The 18,668-nt window shown below is 45.2% G+C and overlaps 1 protein-coding gene across 3 annotated transcripts in view; it reads right to left on the bottom strand.

Moving 5' to 3' along the window:
* The window catches only part of LOC143816490 (cytoplasmic FMR1-interacting protein 1), a 124,924-nt gene that overhangs the window by 69,370 nt on the left and 36,886 nt on the right, over window positions 1-18,668 (bottom strand). For all 3 annotated transcript variants that reach the window (XM_077296930.1, XM_077296932.1, XM_077296931.1), the window contains exons 5-15: window positions 14,961-15,062; window positions 14,223-14,404; window positions 13,847-13,943; window positions 6,814-6,942; window positions 5,641-5,745; window positions 5,312-5,403; window positions 4,735-4,852; window positions 4,374-4,496; window positions 3,270-3,395; window positions 2,393-2,559; window positions 1,636-1,783 (exon numbers count right to left, since the gene is read on the bottom strand). In XM_077296930.1, coding sequence (XP_077153045.1) covers window positions 1,636-1,783; window positions 2,393-2,559; window positions 3,270-3,395; window positions 4,374-4,496; window positions 4,735-4,852; window positions 5,312-5,403; window positions 5,641-5,745; window positions 6,814-6,942; window positions 13,847-13,943; window positions 14,223-14,404; window positions 14,961-15,062 — 1,389 coding nt within the window. The remainder of the gene's footprint in view (window positions 1-1,635; window positions 1,784-2,392; window positions 2,560-3,269; window positions 3,396-4,373; window positions 4,497-4,734; window positions 4,853-5,311; window positions 5,404-5,640; window positions 5,746-6,813; window positions 6,943-13,846; window positions 13,944-14,222; window positions 14,405-14,960; window positions 15,063-18,668) is intronic.

The raw sequence follows: 18,668 nt of genomic DNA on the forward strand, positions 1-18,668 counted from the left end.
CAATTAAAATGAAGGACAATTCAAAGGAAACCCAACTTAATAGTCAAAAGTTTCCTCATGGGACAAACCTGAATTTTGGAGTAGGAACATAGAAAACTCTAAAAACTAGTGTGCACCTTCCCTAAGGTTCCCATTAATGAATCTCAGACTAGGAGCCATCTTGAATATTACATCAAACTATACTAAAAGCTCTTTGCTAATGTATCATCATTATCAGAAATACTTGTCTTTGATATCAGGGAAGAAACACACTGCCCAATGTAGAAAACAATGCCAGGTTTAGGACAAGGGCAAATCCAGTGGATCTTTTACGGCAAATTACGACATGCTAGAAATCCATCTGAAATCAACAGTACAACAGGCATGCCGAAAGCTTCTTTTTTTTTAATCTCTTCTCCCAAATACAAGTGAATTAAGTTTTGAAAATCCAATTCACATGTATTGTAAAATATCTGCACCAAAATCTACAAGACCATTCCAGACCATTCCAAACCTGGCAATACAGCAATCTGTAAATGGAGAGTATATACTGCGTCATGATATTTTACATCAACAATCATGAAGCTTGGTGCTCGGTCATTTCTCTTCCATGGAAATCTGCTGGATTATAACTTTTCCTTGAAAACCAATCTAAGACCATGAGCAATTTCCTGGTGTCGTTTCTTTAAGTGGCTCCAAATTTGAGAGTCATTGATTCATTATAGTCATTGCTCCTCTTTTGTGGAGGAAAAATGGTTCTAGGTTTGTGCCTTATTCGTTATATATTTTACGCCTTGCACCATGGCTGTGGATTTCCTCATCCAGATAGTTATGGCCTACCTGCAGTATGTTTCATACAGTCAGCAATGTTTTTATTCTGAAGTTTTGCTTTTTGTAAGACTTTTGCTTCTAGACATTATATTAGATCATGCTGAGTAAAAAATGCGGAGAGCATGCAATAGCGGTTATTGGCAATTTTCACGATTTGCAGATTGCTAGTATAGTTACCAGACAACAGCCCAAGGGTTATTAGCAGGACAGCGACAGACAGAAGGCACAGAGCAATGCCCAGAGAGATGCACATCCCTTCCAGCCACCAAAAGCAAAGCAGAGGGGGGAAAAAAAAAACACAGAAGAAAACATTGGTGGTAATCGATTGGTTGTAACGGAAAATTAACCTTTTCATCCTTGTAAATACTGAAGCAGCGGAAATCATTCCATTCCCAATTCCCAGCCATCATTTTATTAAAATTAAAAATAAAATAAAATACAATTAGGTAAAATTAATGCAATTTATATATTCTCAACACTTCATATAAAATTACATAATGGCCAAGACTTAAAAACACATGCATAACAATACATGCAAAAGGAGATGGACACAAACAGAATTCTCATTTTCTATTGTTTATGGTGTATTGGCCGATATGTCCTTATATTACTAGGATAACTTAACTAAAAATATATAATTCCTATTAATTATAGAAAACCGATGACAAATCATTTACTGGCAATAGAGAGCTAATGCTAACGATGTAATGGTTCTTCCATCATGGAGAATAATGGGAATACATGTGATACTGTCCCTATCTACTGGCTAATAACATAAAGGCAGAAATATGATCCAGGGTACCAGTAAATCGTAAAAATGGGTACCTGAGTGCTGGATGGTCCTACTGCACGCCTGGGAACTTTGATATCAAATCCAGTCTTAGGATCTTTCTCTCCTCTGAGAGCGGGGTCATTAAACGGTTCACATCCTGCGCCCCAGTCACAAACAGTTTTTCTGATTGCCTGGAGGACACTAAAACAGACATGCATACCATAAGGGCCCAAGGAAATACTTTTGTATGCTATTCTATAAGGCCACACACACAGTAGCATATATTCTGCCTGTTTCCCAGTTTGCATCAGGGGTGGACATACCATTGGTGCAACCTTTGTAGCAGCACAGGGGCCCCAAGAGGCAAAGGGCCCAATTCTACCTCCAAAGCAGGTGGAATTGTGCATTATTATAAGTTATTGGACTGCAAAGAGCCCAGGGACCCTCTTATGTCTGTTTCCACCCCTGATTTGCATGGAGTATCTAATTTTTCTCATACACACCAATACTAAAAGGATTAATGACTTCGTGAATTATGTCTGTATTTTAAATAAGGAAATTGGATTCTAAACTCAATTGGAGACCAGAACTGGTGACACTCTGGAGCATGTCACTTTACAAGCAATGAAAAATAAAATAAATAGTTAGCAATTTTGGAAGAACTAGGCATTGATGGCCTATGCTTCCATCACCATTTATTGATTTTAAAGGCACAGTGACGTGTGTAATAATAAAAGTGTGACTTTTTTCTTCAATGTTGAGAATCCAAGAAAACAAAACAAAATAAAACAAAAACATGGTTTCCTTTACCTTTGGATTACATTTTTCTTTTTCTTTATAGCTTGTCTCAGTGGTTCTCGTAGGGTAATCTGAGCAAAATCCTGCAAGGCTGCATATATAGTATGACGAATAGCATGGTTAAACACACTCTCCATGCGGCACATCAGAACTTGCAAGCCTTTAATCATGGCAATCACCTAGTGATAGAACAATATGCCTATTAATCTATGCACTGACATTTGTCAAGCGGGTAATCTACACTGAAGTGGAACAAGTTACCCTCCCGCACATCCTTAAAATAAATAAATAAATAAGATGATAAGCAAATTGCATCCTTTCCTGTAGTTTGTGTGATCAAGAATCATTTAAGGAGTTCACTTGAGACCTTGTTGATGCAACCATATTTCAAGCATATAGACTGACTGCGGGTCTCCTACGGCCTCAGACACATTAAGCAGTAAGCTCAGAACAGAAGACCGCCAGTCCATCCGTACAGAGAGGCTTGTATACAGACGGTGAAATATGGTCACCTAAGGCATACTTGCAAATGAAAAACATGGTGCTTTTTTAGAGGAATCCGTATGTCTTTGAGCGAGAGAAAAACAAAACTCAAACCACAAAAGCAGTAAATCACTCCACACCAATATGAGCATGATGGAGAAAGAAATATAGGTTGAGTGTAGTTGGGCTGCAACCAGCACTGGCTGCTTATGCAGAAAGCATCCGTGGGTTACAATGCCCAACAGCCGCTTCTTTTTTTAAGGGCATCATATTTTCCAAATATCCATCAAACCATTTCAGCTCCTGGTAACCATAAGATAAGGATTTACACCACCTATAACAAAGACTGCTCAAACTTTTCTTTTTAATATTAAAAAATAACCAATAATGAATAAAGTTTATTTACTTCCACAAGAGCAAACTTTTCTTCGCTGGTGTAGTTGTAACGCGTGGCTCTCTCATACTCCTCCGCATTGTCAGGGCAGTCTTTATTGGAATACTTATCAGTCGGGTGCACAAGCTTCCATGAGTACTGGTAACCGAAACACAGAAAAGCACAGCCATTAATTTACCATAAGTAATTTTCTGGCCTTTTCTATTTAACGATAGAACACCAAGAAGGTAAAATGACAGCGGAATTATACTAATAATCAGTTCTTTTTCGGCACAGTAATGTTAGGCTAGGTTCACATTGCGTTAGTGGGTGATCGCTAACGGACAGCGTTGCATGGCGAAAATGTCGCAATTAACGCCGTGCAACGGGTCCGTTAGCGCACCCATTGACAGCAATGTAAATTTCGCCTGCAGCGCATCGCTAGCGCGTGCCTTTTTCGGCTCGCGCTAGCGATGTGCCGTTCTTTTGTAGCGCGCCTCGGACACTGCTTGCAGCGTCCGCGGCGCGCCTGAGGTCCGTTCCCCGCTCTCGCAGATCAGGGATCTGCGAGAGCGGGGACGTTAGCGCGACCCCTAAACGCGGCCCCTACAAATACATTGCGTTAGCGCAATCTGCTAGCGCTAAACGGATTGCCCTAACGCAGTGTGAACCTAGCCTTACATGGTGCATGCGTTATGATTAATTCTGCACCAAAATCATTCCAAATGATTCTAAGTTTTAGTAAGTGGGGTCTCTCAGAACAGCTCACATGTGAATCAGTAAAGGCAGTGCTTACATACAAATTCCTGCTCCATGTTCCTCTCTTTATAACAGAGACATACTAAAGGCTTAGGAAAGATGTCAAGTGAATGTAAAAGGGCTTCACATCACGGAGTACATGTGCAAAATACAGAGATGAATACCAACACATGAAAAAGGCCTAAGGGATCATGAAGAATTCGGTGCAACACGGCCTGAGCATAGACCACAATGAAAGGACTGGCCACGGATCTCCCAACCCGAGCGTGATGGCCCCATATATATCTACGAGGCGATCAAGGTTCAGTCAGGAGACATGTCTTAAGTTTGTAAAAGGGAAGAGGAACTGATTGAAACAGGTGCTTTTCTAGGACCTACCACTTCCATCACATGTGCACTCCATTGTGATAACAGCTGAAGTCCTTGTAAGGACAAGTCAAAGAGTTTCCGGTACTCTGCATCAGTCTTCTGGGCTTCCTGGCGACCAGATCCAGTTACCACCTAATGTGCAGGAAAATGTTAAACGTTACCACTGGGCATGAACGTTTTAAATATCTTTTTTGGTGTTGAGAAAAACGGCAGTATATGGACAAATTAAATAAAAATTCCTGTAAATTACCCTCAAAACATGAATGCTGAAACGTATAGCAATCAGTGCCATATTGTCTCTGTAGACATGAACTTGCCTTATACTTAGCTCTCCGACTAGAATAACATACAGCCCTGGGAATGAACCCACCTCACTATTGCTGTACCGTGCCAGCTCGGAGATGAAGCGCATGTGGTCTTCTCTAATCTGGATCATCTGCTCACAGATGTTGTACTGAGGACTGCTACTGGACGACGTACATGTCCATCTGTTGGAGAGAATAAACTAGAGCATGACAACTGAAGAAATACGAACATAAAAACAAGCATTTAACAAAAATTATTAGAAAACGGAGACACGGAACTAAGCACAAATGAGAAATACGCTACAAACAATAACCGGCCGGGCAGATTACGGCTAATTCATAGCAATTTTACTTTAGAAGCTAATTTGGTATTAAAGTCAAAACATTTCTTTTCATTGTTATATTCCAGGAGCCAGCATTTTTTATTTTATTAGTCGACAGAGCCTTTTAAGGGCTTTTTTTCTGGAATGAATTGAATTTGTCAACTGCACCATTTTGGAGGTACACACAATCGAATGCCTAACTTTTAATCATTACAGTGAAGGACAAACGAAACAAAGAGGATTAAACAAAAGATATTATGGGTATTCCTATGGGCTCATTCAAAGCGCCAAAAATCTGGCAGACACTAGGAAAGCTTACCTGGATTTGTTCTCCTCATAATGTGCACTGGTTTTAATGTATCTTGCAAGTTCTATTTGCATGTCCCCAAAAAGAGGCACCACCTGCAGCTGCTGCGCTCAGAAGTGGGGGAGAAAGAAAACAGGAAGGATGTCAGCCCTGAGAAAGCACGGCACAATTACTCCACAGATACTACCTGACTAAAGAACAGCGCCACTCTTTTTCATGGGCTGGTTCTGGTACTGCAGCTGATCCCTATTCAGGTAAGAGGCCGATCGTGAATACCAGACACAGTCCATCGAGTTGTGCTGCCAATTATCACCCCTGTTCTGATCATTAGCCTTCACTACCTTAAAGAACTTGTCTATTTTGGTGAGATTAATTCTCTTCTTCGCATCCAGTTTGTAGATGTTGCTCATGTTCCCATCCATAAGATATAAACCAAATCCCATAACCTGAAAATGAAAAGAAACAGAATCATGTAATAGATATGGCACTATAGTCACCTAAAGTTATACTAGACAGGCTACAAAACCTACGATAACAGACGGCACAATGGGCATGGTGCTGGCAGCTCGCTCTTCAGATGCCACCATAAAAATGAACGTTTCGCTTAGCTTTATGTTCATGTAACGTCAAAGCGAAGAGTAGAGAATGACAAAATGGTTGGGCGCTAAGATTCAAAACTGCCCAATCCTCATCTCCCTCGACATCATCTGATGGGGGAGAGTTGGGAGACCCCCATACACAGTCAATCCCATCAAAAGTGTCAGGCTCAGCCCACTTTAGTCTAATACATACGAGGTCTTTACATGGGACGTAGAAAGACTAAAGTACAATCAACGGTGTTTGTCCACTACGCAGACAAGCTCTTCTTAAATACTATATTCCCGAATGTAAAAGAAAAAATAGATAACGCCCATACCAGTGACGTTCCAGTAAAGTCAGTGCTGGTTGCCCCAAGGCACGTGACACAGTAAAGCAAAGTGAGCACTGCTGCTAGTCAGCGGTCTATATTGGGGCTGCTTTCCTTAGAATGAATCTCAGAAGTCTGAACAAAATGTGAAAACTGCGGTCCATTCGTGATGCCCGATTGGCTGCAGGGCTCAATGTCACGCGAATCCCACCGATGACAACGCTGTAACAAAACTGGTGTGCGGAAGGCAATTTATTTTTACTGTACTCTGGGAATATAGTACGTTAGAAGGGGTTGTGCATATAGTGGACAATCCCTCTAAATCTTTGGATTGTGAAGCAACAGAATAAAATTATGATGATGACCATTTTCTAAGACATTTGGGATGCACAATACAGCATTCATTTACTAAACTACAATTTATTAGCATGTCCCCCAGGTATAACAACAGAGCACATTCCTTTTTATAAAAATTGCAAAGTAGATAAAAGATTTCTACCACCAGTCAATCTTTCACGTGATGGGTGAGCTAGATTTATTAATACTGAGTGAAATGGCTTCAGTTACCCACTCACAAAAGTAAAAAAATGTCTACTGGCTTCCTTACTTTAAGTAACATGTGTTTCTCCCCAGGCGTCAAGTACATTTTGTTGTCATAGTAGTCCACACATAAATTCACAATATCGGCAAGGAGTTCTTCATAGCCGGGAATGACTTCCAGCTGCTGCTGTAATGACTGGAAGTAAAGAACAGAAGGGGAGCGGGTCCGAATGTGAAAGCCAGAATGGAATCAGAAAGGGCGCACCGGCTCAGCTACCGATATATAATACTAATATCAGTTCATGCTAAGACTCCTACACATGAACTTATCAATATGCATGGTTACAGATGAGCGCGTGCGTGTGTGTGTGTGTGTGTGTGTGTGTGTGTGTGTGTGTGTGTGTGTGTGTGTGTGTGTGTGTGTGTGTGTGTGTGTGTGTGTGTGTGTGTGTGTATATATATTAGGGTGCCAAGAAAAAAATGAACTTTGCACATTGGTAAGTCTTACCCCTCAAATTTGTTCCTGCATAAGGATTCACCATGTAAAATATGTTGACATTAAGTTTAGATTTACCGCTTGCTTAAGGCATGTGATTTATTCCATGTTTCTCATTTTCCACAATATTGTACACACAATAACCACTCAGTTTGTCATCATATCTTTAACTGGATATACTATTTATAAAAAAAAACCTACAAGTTCAAATTGCCCCCCTTTCGCCCCATTGAAAATTAAAGGGTTAAAACAAAAACAAAAAAAACCCCACACATTTGGTATCGCCACGTTTAGAAACGCCCGCTCTATCAAAATATAAAATCAATTAATCTGATCGGTAAACGGCATAACATACCATACATAACGCGGGATATGCATGACGATAAATACTAAACAAACATTTAAAACTGCAATATGATGTGCCATTGAGCAACCAGTAAATGATAACTAATCTTAAAAAGAGGGATTTTTTGGTACTTACCGTAAAATCTTTCTGGAGCCTTCATTGGGGGACACAGACAACCGTGGGGTGTATGCTGCTGCTGCTAGGAGGCTGACACTATGCAAGAAAGGAAAAGGTGTAGCTCCTCCCTGGCAATATACACCCACCGACAGGCACCAAGCACCTCAGTTAGTGTAAAAAGCAGTAGGAGAAGCGACAGAACTCAAAGTAAAAGTACCAACTCAACTAGGGCCCCAGGCCCCAAACACGGTACCAGAACAAACAAGTAGGGAGGGTGTTGTGTCCCCCAATGAAGGCTCCAAGAAAGAGATTTTACGGTAAGTACCAAAAATCTCTCTTTATCACTTCATTAGGGTACACAGACAACCGTGGGATGTCCAAAAGCAGTCTCCAGAATAGGGTGGGTAGAAAGAACTTAAGAGAATGGCTCAGGTCGGCTGATACGCAACCGCTGCCTGTAGCACCTTCCTACCAAAACCTGCATCAGACGAGGCTTGGGTATGAACCCTATAGAACTTCGCAAAAGTGTGCAAAGACGACTAGGTCACGGCCTTGCAAACCTGCAAAGCGGAAGCCTGGTGACGAACAGCCCAAGAAGCTCCGACAGCTCTGGTGGAGTAGGCTCGCACCCCTGGAGGAGGCCGTGACTTATGAACACGGTACGATTCTGAAATAGCAGAACGAACCCAACGCGAGATCGTGGATTTTGACGCTTGAAGGCCTTTCCGACGACCCTCGGAAACAACAAGGAGAGAATCGGGTTGACGGAAGGGGGCGGTTCTAGAAAGATAGACCCGAATGGCCCTGACCACGTCCAGCTTCTGAAGAGACTTCTCCAAGGGATGAGCCGGAGAAGGGCAAAATAATGGAAGAACGATGTCCTCATTGATGTGGAAAGCGGAGACTACCTTGGGAAGAAATTCAGGAACCGGTCTAAGAACGACCTTATCCTGATGAAGAATCAGGAAGTGGGAACGGCAGGATAGGGCTGTCAACTCAGAGACCCTCCTAATAGATGTGATAGCAATGAGGAAGGCAACCTTCCAAGAGAGAAGGGAAAAGGACACGTCTTGAAGAGGCTAAAAGGGAGCGGCATTGAAGAGCACTGAGAACCAGGTTAAGGTCCCAAGGTTCCAGAGGGGAACGGAAAGGAGGGGCGGGATGCGCAACTCCCTGTAGAATTGTCTTAACCTGGGGAATGGAAAGAGCGGAGACTTGACTTTTAAGGGTGCTAAGGGACAGACCAGAATCGAGACCAGACTGAAGGAAACCAAGTAAATCCAGAGGGGAAAAAGACATTGGAAACACTTCATTTGTGTCACACCACCGGAAGAAGGCCTTCCAGTACCTATGGTAGATGCGAGAAGACGCCGGCTTTCTGGCTCTGATCATGGTCTGTATGACCTGCGGAGAAAGACCCGACTCCCTCAGGACCACGGCCTCAATGGCCATGCCGTTAAACTCAGAGACTGAGAACCCTGGTGGTAGAGAGGGCCCTGCGAGAGAAGGTCTGGTCGATCCGGGAGTCTCCAAGGAGTATCCGCGAGCATGTTTACGAGCTCGCGTACCAAGGGCGCCTTGGCCAGTCCGGTGCTATGAGTATGACCGGACTTCCCTCTAACTTGATCTTTTTTACCACCCTTGGAATCAAGGGAAGAGGAGGGAACAGGTAGGGAAACTGAAACTGGGACCATGGTATTACCAGTGCGTCGTGGCCGATGGCCAGAGGGTCCCGGGATCTGGCGACAAACTGAGGGACCTTGTGGTTCATCCGGGATGCCATAAGGTCGACGTCCGGAGTACCCCAGCGAAGACAAATTTGGTCGAAGACTGTGGGATGGAGAGACCATTCGCCTGCTGCCAGACCTTGGCGGCTGAGGAAATCGGCTGCCCTGTTTTCAACCCCCGGAATATGAACGGCTGATATGGCCGAACGTGCCGTTCCGCCCACCGAAGGATCTTTGCCGTCTCCGCCATTACTTGTCTGCTGCGAGTCCCACCCTGGTGGTTCAAGTACGCCACGGCTGCAGCATTGTCTGACTGAATGCGGATGGGGAGGCCCGTCAGAAGAGACTGCCAGTGAAGTAGCGCAAGGAAGAATGCCCTGATCTCCAGGAAGTTGATGGGAAGAAGAGCTTCCTGGGTGGTCCAACGGCCCTGCGCCGTGTGATGTCGGAAGACTGCTCCCCACCCGAGCAGGCTGGCATCGGTGGTGATGACCAGCCACTGAAGGGGCAGAAAGGATCCTCCTCTCAGGAGAGAGGAGGACAGAGTCCACCAGGTTAGGGACTGACGAACTTTAAGAGGAAGGCGAATAGGCCGGTCCAGGGAAGTCATGGACCGGTTCCAAGTGGATAGGAGAAACAACTGGAGAGGGCGCGTGTGGAACTGGGGCGAAGGGTACCGCCTCCATAGAGGCCACCATCTTTCCCAGGACTCCCATGCAGAACTGAAGCGAACGGGGTGCTGGGCGCTTCAGAGCTCGAACCGCTTTGAGGAGAACGGTGAACTTGTCTTTCAGGAGAAAGACCTGAGCCAAGTTCGTGTCGAACTCCATGCCCAGGAAAGACAGGCGCTGGGACGGAATCAGGGAGGATTTGGCTCAGTTGATGATCCAGCCGGGACGAGTCAGAGTGTCCAGAGAAACTTGGAGACTCTGAGCACAGTCTGGGAAAGACGACCCCTTGATCAAAAGAACGTCCAGGTAGGGGATAATGAGAATCCCTCTGGAACGAAGGATGGCCATGACCGCCGCCATGATCTTGGTGAAAACCCTGGGGGCAGACGCCAAGCCGAAAGGAAGGGCCGTGAATTGGTATTGTCTTTGATCGCAAACCGAAGGAATCTTTGATGTCGTACACAAATGGGGACATGAAGGTTCGCATCTTCAATGTCGACCGAGCTGAGAAACTCCCCGGGTTCCATGGCGGCGATCACAAACCGCAAGGATTCCATCCTGAAGGTTCGGGGACGGACGTGGCGGTTCAGAAGCTTTAAGTCTAGTACCGGATGGAGAGAACTGTCCTTCTTTGGAACCACAAAGAGGTTCGAGTAGAACCAGGAAAAACACTCGTTGGGAGGGACGGGAACTACAACTCCGGCGGCAACCAGAGACGTCACGGCCTGAAGCAAACCGGGTAAATGGGACGGTTGCTTGGGTGGACGAGAGAGAAAAAAAAGCTATTTTCTGGGAGGGAAGCACCCGTTGCTTCAAAGGCTGACTTGGCCAGCGCCTCAATTTGTCTGTCCGATATATCCTTAAGGGACGCACCATCCGGCAAAGATAAAACCATCTTAGAAGAAAGGCGAGAGATCGGCGGGTCCACCTTGGGGGACTCAGCCCATTTACAAAGAAGATCGGCGCTAAAGGGATATATAACGTCCAGATGTTTCCTACCTGAAAAACGCTTTTCAGGATGATCCCAGTGCTTAGACATGGTAGACTCAAACTCCTCGTGGTTGGGAAAGGAGCGAGAGGAACGCTTTACGCTTAAAGAGACGGAGGGGTCCTGGGAGGGAACCTCGTCCTGTGTCAGTTTGAGGGTTTGACAGATAGCTGAGATGAGACTATCCACGATAGCCTGCATGCTAGAAGCCTGGTCTGAATCGGAGTCAGAACCGGACTGGGAATCCACATCAGAATTGGGAGGTGAGCAGCTTGAGTGCTGCGGAGGAACCCGGAGAACTGGACGAAGAGCCAGAGAGAGTCCTATAACGGCTGGCTGGTTTGTCTCCCTGTTGGTCGACATCAGGTGCGTGCAACTCGCCATGAGAGACGGTCGGAGCACTGGTGGCTGTGGGCAGCTATGGAAGACGATCAAGCGCCTGGACCAGAGACTGGGAAACCTTAGTCAAATCAGATACCGACTGCGACATAGCAACGGCCCACTCTGGGGGAGGGGGAGTGCACACATTACGAGTCGGAAGCTTCCTGCGGGGCAGACATGGTAGGAGGACTGCAGGACTGGCAGAAAGGCGACGATTGGCCTACTGACCACTTTTTCTTGCAATGAGCGCAGGCGTAATGAGTTATGGTAGGTTTGGCGAGGAAGGCTCCAGAAGAGTTGGAAATAAGGAGATTCTGCAGCGCTATCAATTAGAATAGGCTTAGGTGAACCTGGAGCGGTATAGGTAGTACCGAGGAAAGGAGCAGAGATAGCGCCGAAAAAAGCCTACTGTACCGCAGAGCAGAGTAATCTGTGTCCCCCAATGTACGATCCCTCCTGTGCACGGAGATGCAAAAGCAGGAAGTCTCTGCGGTGAGAAAGAGGCGTGTCTAAAGAGCTGATGCGCTGAAGAGAATGAGCCAAGGCCCCTGATAGAGTTGCGCAGTAAAGGGTGCGTGCCTGCTTGCAAGAGCGATCCTGAGTGGAGAAAAAGAGCGCAGAGAAGGCACGACCAAGGCGGGGGGCGTGGCCAGCCGGAGCGGTAAAAATTAAAGTAAAATGCCGGGAGAAGGATTCGGTGACACAGGGGAGTGAAGAAAAGACCGGAGGAGTGCAGGGCCACCGGTATGCTACAATACTGCTGTGAGGAGCGGGTAGCCTGGCGGGAGTAAATTCACCTGGGCGCTGTGGACAGTAAAAGGGGGACGATTATCCTTTACCTTACTTTAATCCGGCTCCATAAGATCAGAGGATCATCCAGGGGCCCGTTGAAGAAAAGGTCGCTGGATCAGGAATCCTTCATCCAGAAGACGGCCTCAACCCCTATGACAAGGGGGAGGGTCACCGCTGGTGACCACAGTCTTCCTCTCAGCCCTCTCTGAGGAGAGGGGTGAGGGGGACATTTTTGGCTAGGACCGCCACCGATTAGACCCTGGGGCACCTGTGAAGGTGACGGGGAATAATGTCCAGCCTGCGGACTGAGGGTATGTGCACATGTAGAATGGTCCACTGCGGATTTTTCCGCAGCGGGTTTGATAAATCCGCAGGGCAAAAACACTGCGTTTTTCCTGCAGATTTACCGTGGTTTTTGTGCGGATTCCACTGCGGTTTTACACCTGCGGTTTTCTATTATGGAGCAGGTATAAAACCGCTGCGGATTCCGTACAAAGAATTGACATGCTGCGGAATGTAAACCGCTGCGTTTCTGTGCGTTTTTTTTCCGCAGCATGGGCACAGCGTTTTTTGTTTCCCATAGGTTTACATAGTACTGTAAACTCATGGGAAACTGCTGCGGTCCCGCAGCTGCGGATCTGCAGCAAAATTCGCATCGTGTGCACAGAGCCTGGGAGTTGCGATGCGGGCGACACCGCACTGCTCGCTCAGCCGCCCTCCTGGGGAGGCAGGGTGAGAGATTACACCCCGATCCCCTGAAATGCTGTATCTGAAAGATAAAGAAGAACGTTAACAAAAAACAAAAAAACCTGTAAGGGAAACCCAAGGTTAGCAGCGGATCTGAAGATCCAGGTCCGCCTCCTACAGACACTAAGCACAAACTGAGGTGCTTGGTGCCTGTCGGTGGGTGTATACTGCCAGGGAGGAGCTACGCCTTTTCCTTTTTTGCATAGTGTCAGCCTCCTAGCAGCAGCAGCATACACCCCACGGTTGTCTGTGTCCCCCAATAAAGCGATAAAGAAAAAGAAAATTATAAAATTTCTATGACCAAAAAGGAACAAAGTAAGGAGGTAAGACCTTCAAAAACTTGCTACTTCATTTTTACCATGCATTTCCTTGGCACCCTAGTGTATATATTATATATGTGTGCATAGTGTGTGTGTGTGTGTGTGCACATAGTGTGTGTGTGTGTGTGTGTGTGTGTGTGTGTGTGTGTGTGTGTGTGTGTGTGTGTGTGTGTGTGTGTGTATACATATATATATATATATATATATATATATATATTACATACATACACAGACACAATATATACACACGCACATATGTACTACATACATACATACATACACACACACACAACACATACATATTATACACAACACACAAACTAGCTCTGGTGTCAACATAAGGACTTGCTTGATGCATGTAAATGGTGGCAGTACAGACAATATGTAGTGTAGGTTACAAAGGAATAGCATGCAATAAGACTACATTAAAGGGGTACCCACCTTACACATTTTGGCATATCTTATAAATATGTATGACTGCCTAGGGTGAGAATGTTGAAGCACTGTGCACACACCTGAGTTATCTTATTATGATTGGCAAGAAACATGGACAAGTTCTGCGACTCCTGAATTGACTGTGGATCTGCCATTTTTCGCAAAAACTGAGCAGCCCTACAAATAAATCAAATTCAAGAAAAGCAGTTAGGGCAAAAAAACTAAACTTCTAAACTTTATCTAGTAACCAATTAGAATCATTCATCCATTTCTTGGAAATAAGTTTAATTGGCTAAGCAAATTCATGTCAATGTATACAATGATTTACACAATAAAATTACAGCTCAGTTAACTGAACTATTTGAATTCTGTAGAATATGGAGCAGAACACAGCACTGCTGCAAGTTTGTCTGCAGTTAGAGGGTCACAGTACAAGGGGCCATTAGGACATCTCACCTCTTATATGCTGAATGGTCATTTTTCACACTGCACTTCATATTTTTGAGCTCATCCAAGACTGCAAACATATTGATGAACTTGCCCAGAGTTAATAAGTAAGCTTCGGACACAAAGTCTTTTCTTCGCTCTGCATGGCAAAGACGTTTCACTTCGGCACAGAAGCGTTCAGTAGCATTTCTCTGTCACCAAAATCAAAGAGATATTAGACAAGTGCCGCTACCATCAGTAACATAAGACTGAGGAGGAAGGTAGACATACTGTGACATTTACAGGGGAAATATATAGGCATGATCACTGACTGTATTCTGGGGTCATCATGGAATAAATACCGACATATCTGTTATATGCGAGAAGACCACGTAAGGTCACATGGTGGCCTCAACACCTCAACATCTTTTTATTAAGATACTACCCAAGATTCTACTTACTCTTCAACTGGCACAAAACTATATTTAAACAAAACATTTTTCTTATTTTAATTTTTTTAAACATGGACCCATCATAAAAAGAAGTCAAAAATGTGGAGGTTTAGTGACAAGTAGTGATTGATTATACTATGGTGGCCCCAGAACAAGCACAATACTAACACTATGGAATCAGAAAACGATTCATATGTTTTTGGCTGTATCAGTCACACATTTACCTCCATAAATAAGAAGAACAGAGTCCTTTATGAGGATTCATTTTAATGCAAATCTCTTTACAACTTATTTCTATAACGTCAGAGACTGGTACCTGGAAATACATGAAGTTCATTAGTTTGGTGACCTCTGGCTCCAGAACTTCCACTGTTTTCTCATAGATTTCTACACGGTTTGGCTGTTCATTGCATTTAACCTTGAGGAACATAAAACAGAATCATCATCAAGTGTTGTCGGTACACACATCCATTTTTACATTTACATTCAGTCACCATGACCAGAACCGAAACGCTACTGGGGTTGAATATAGTTCATTTTCTCTCCATAGAGTTCGGCTAAGTGCAGGAGCAGGGCAGGTTAACCTGCAGATTAACCCCATGTCTGCATGTTTTTCCAGGTGACAGATTCTTTTTAATGGTGTCATCCATTAGTCTAGCAACCTCTTCTCAATCCATAATTAATAGTTATACTCCCCTCCATTGCGGGCACCATTCCAGTGGTGTCGGCACAGTCTCTCCCAGTGACAACATAATAGCATGATGTCACGCAAACCTTGCGGCCTATCAGTGGCCACTTCACACTCTCACCTTCAGACTAACTGCTTACATCCGAATTGGGGGGGTTGGTTGAGTGACCAAATCTGCTCGCTCCCTTCCTCCGGATGTATGCAATTTGTCCAAATGAGGAGAATGAAGAGGCCACCAATTGGCTGCAGGGTTCACATGACACCGCTGGAATGGCGCCGACATCAGTGGCGAGTATAAGTGTTGGTATTTTAAAAATCGGAAACATACAGATTGAGAACGAGTTGTCTGAGTAGTGGACAACCCCTATAAACCAAATCAATGATTACAACTGAGAAAAGAAAACCAAAGAATTGGCAATGGACTAATAATTTAATTTGACTGAATGGTTGTCAATAACAACAACAACAAAAAAGAAGATTTCTATAACAAGATCTAAAAATAATTAAATTATAAGGGTATGTTTCAAGCCTCAAACACGCACGCAGCGTCCAGATGTTAGAGCATAGTGGAGGGGACTTCCTGAAATCCCGTCTCCACTATGCGTTAAAAGACGCAGGCGTCAGACCCGCGAAAACAGACATGCATCGCGTCTTTGTAAACAGACATGCTGTGTTCTGAAATGTGGCGATGCTCCGTCGCCGCACCGTAAATTTACCGTAGACTATCATTAGATGTGGTAAAACGGCATCTAATGATTAGTCACATGTGAAGAACTGTGTAAACGCAGCTTACTACACATGTCTACTAATTTAAATAACCTCTTACCTGTCCCACCGCCGGAAGTCCGTGTCCACTGCAGTTCTCTCGATAACTTAGCTTACCGCGAGAACTGCCGTTTATCTCCAGTCACTAGGCTGGTTCTCACAGTCAGTTGACCGCGAGTGCTAGAGTGCAGGTGATTGCTGGAGAGATATCTCCACGATCATCTACAAGCTCTGCTATGTCTGGTGGTCAAGAATCCAGATGTAGCAGAGCTGGACTCGTTGTGGGACACTCATTAAGGACTGCGTCGGACACAGGGAGTATACTGGTTTTTTTTTGTTTTGTTTTTTCAGAAGATCAATGGCTTTGCTTGGATCACCAGTATAATAAAATGGGAAAAATGTGTGGTGTTTCATTTTATTAAAATACTTAATTCTGCATGGGTGTGTATTTTATAAACCATTTACCAACTATAGAATTAGTAATGGTAGGTATCTCATTGACGCCTCTCCATTACTAAGCTGGCCTAATGTCACCTTACAAAGGTGACATTAACCCCTTATTACCCCATATGACACCGCTACAGGGCAGTGGGAAAAGAGGTAGATGCCAGAATTGGCGCACCTTTCTGGGGTGGCTGGGAGCTGGTATTTGTATCTGGGGGGGCAGTATCCATGGCCCCTCTCTAGGCTATGAATATCAGCCCTCAGCTATCTGCGTAGCCTTTCTGGCTATTAATTATAGGGGGACCCCACATACATGCAGCCGCACACTCCGGTCCCGAGAGCCGGCGGCAGTGTTGGGTTTTGAGGTGCGAGTTTCTTGCAAGTGTGACCACGGCCTAAGGCAGATTGTGTGTGTGTGTGAATCTTTATTTAAGGCCGGGATTACTCATGCGAGAAACTCGGCCGAGCCTCGCACCTTAATACCTGGCACTGCCATCACTCGGGAGCGGAGAGTGCGGCTGCATAGAAATACATGCAGCCGCACGCTCCATGGCGGCAGTGCCAGGTATTAAGATGCGAGACTCGTTCGCGTTTCTCGCATGTGTGATCCCGGCCTAACTCGTTATGTACCATTTTATTATGTTTATTACTAAACATCGGGCTTGGTATTATCTATTATCTATAAATCATCTATCGATCTATCATATCTAGCTATCTATCTCTCTAACCCATATCTATCGCTTATGTCTCGTATCTATCTATCTATCTATCGTATCTATCGATCTATTGTATCTATCTTATCCATCTATCATCTCTCGCTTATCTATCTATAGATCTATCTATCTATCTATCATCTATCTGTGTATGTAAACATTATTCTTCAATGGAGTATGTAAAAGAAGAGGTTGGACAAGGAAATTACATCACAATTTTTTTTTGTATATCTTTATTTAGCTTACAAAAACACACACAAATCCACATAAAAAAAAAAAACGCATGAAAAACGCGGATGTACGCAATGTCCAGCCCGCAGCGTTTACTGACCGTGGGAACATATCCCAATATATCTGCAAACAGGAAATCACTTTTTTTTCCTTCCCAGAAGCCAACTTTCAATTACCGTATATACTCGAGTATAAGCCGACCAGAGTATAAGCCGACCCGAGTATAAGCTGAGACCCCTAATTTTGAAGCAAAAAAAAACTGGGAAAACTTAATGACTCGAGTATAAGCCTAGGGTGGAAAATGCAGCGGCTACCGGTATATGTCAAAAATACAAATAGATACCAATAAAAGTATAATTACCGTATTTTTTGGCATATAAGACGCACTTTTTCCCCCCAAAAAAAGGGGGGAAAATGGGGGGTGCGTCTTATATTCGCAATGCAGGCTTACCGTGGACCGTGGCGGCAGAGGTGTGGTGGCAGAGGTGTGGAGATGAGGAGGCGCAGTGAGCGGGGTCCCTTTCCCTGGTGAGGTGATGCAGCAGCCCCGGTAATGCAGCAGGGCCGGGTGAATCCTGCTGTTATCGGTGCGCGCGGCCATCTTTCTGAGGCCGCGCGTTCGCAGATGGAGCTCTGCTGCCCGGGGCTTCAGGAAAATGGCCGCGGGATGCCGCGCATGCGCAGATGGGGATCGCGGCGGCCATTTTCCTGAAGCCCCGGGCAGCAGAGCTCCATCTGCGAACGCGCGGCCTCAGAAAGATGGCCGCGCGCACCGATAACAACAGGATTCACCCGGCCCTGCTGCATTACCGGGGCTGCTGCATCACCTCACCGGGGAAAGGGACCCCGCTCACTGCGCCTCCTCATCTCCACACCTCTGCCACCACGGTAACAACAGGATTCACCCGGCTCTGCTGCATTACCGGGCTGCTGCATCACCTCACCGGGGAAAGGGACCCCTCTAATGCCATACCTCTCACTGTGCCTCCTCATCCCAACACCTCTGCCGGTAACCACTGCTGCCACCCTCCCATGGACACCAGGCCGTGGCGTCACCCACCTAAGCAGGAAGGGACCCTGCTCAGGTGCACGCCGTACCGCCTCACCCCACCTCTGCCGACACCATGCCTCCTGTGACCCTGCTCTGCCACCACCAGCCCACAGGTAAGATACTGTAAATTCG

The sequence above is a fragment of the Ranitomeya variabilis genome, chromosome 3 (genome assembly GCF_051348905.1).
Source record: "Ranitomeya variabilis isolate aRanVar5 chromosome 3, aRanVar5.hap1, whole genome shotgun sequence".
NCBI lineage: Eukaryota > Metazoa > Chordata > Amphibia > Anura > Dendrobatidae > Ranitomeya > Ranitomeya variabilis.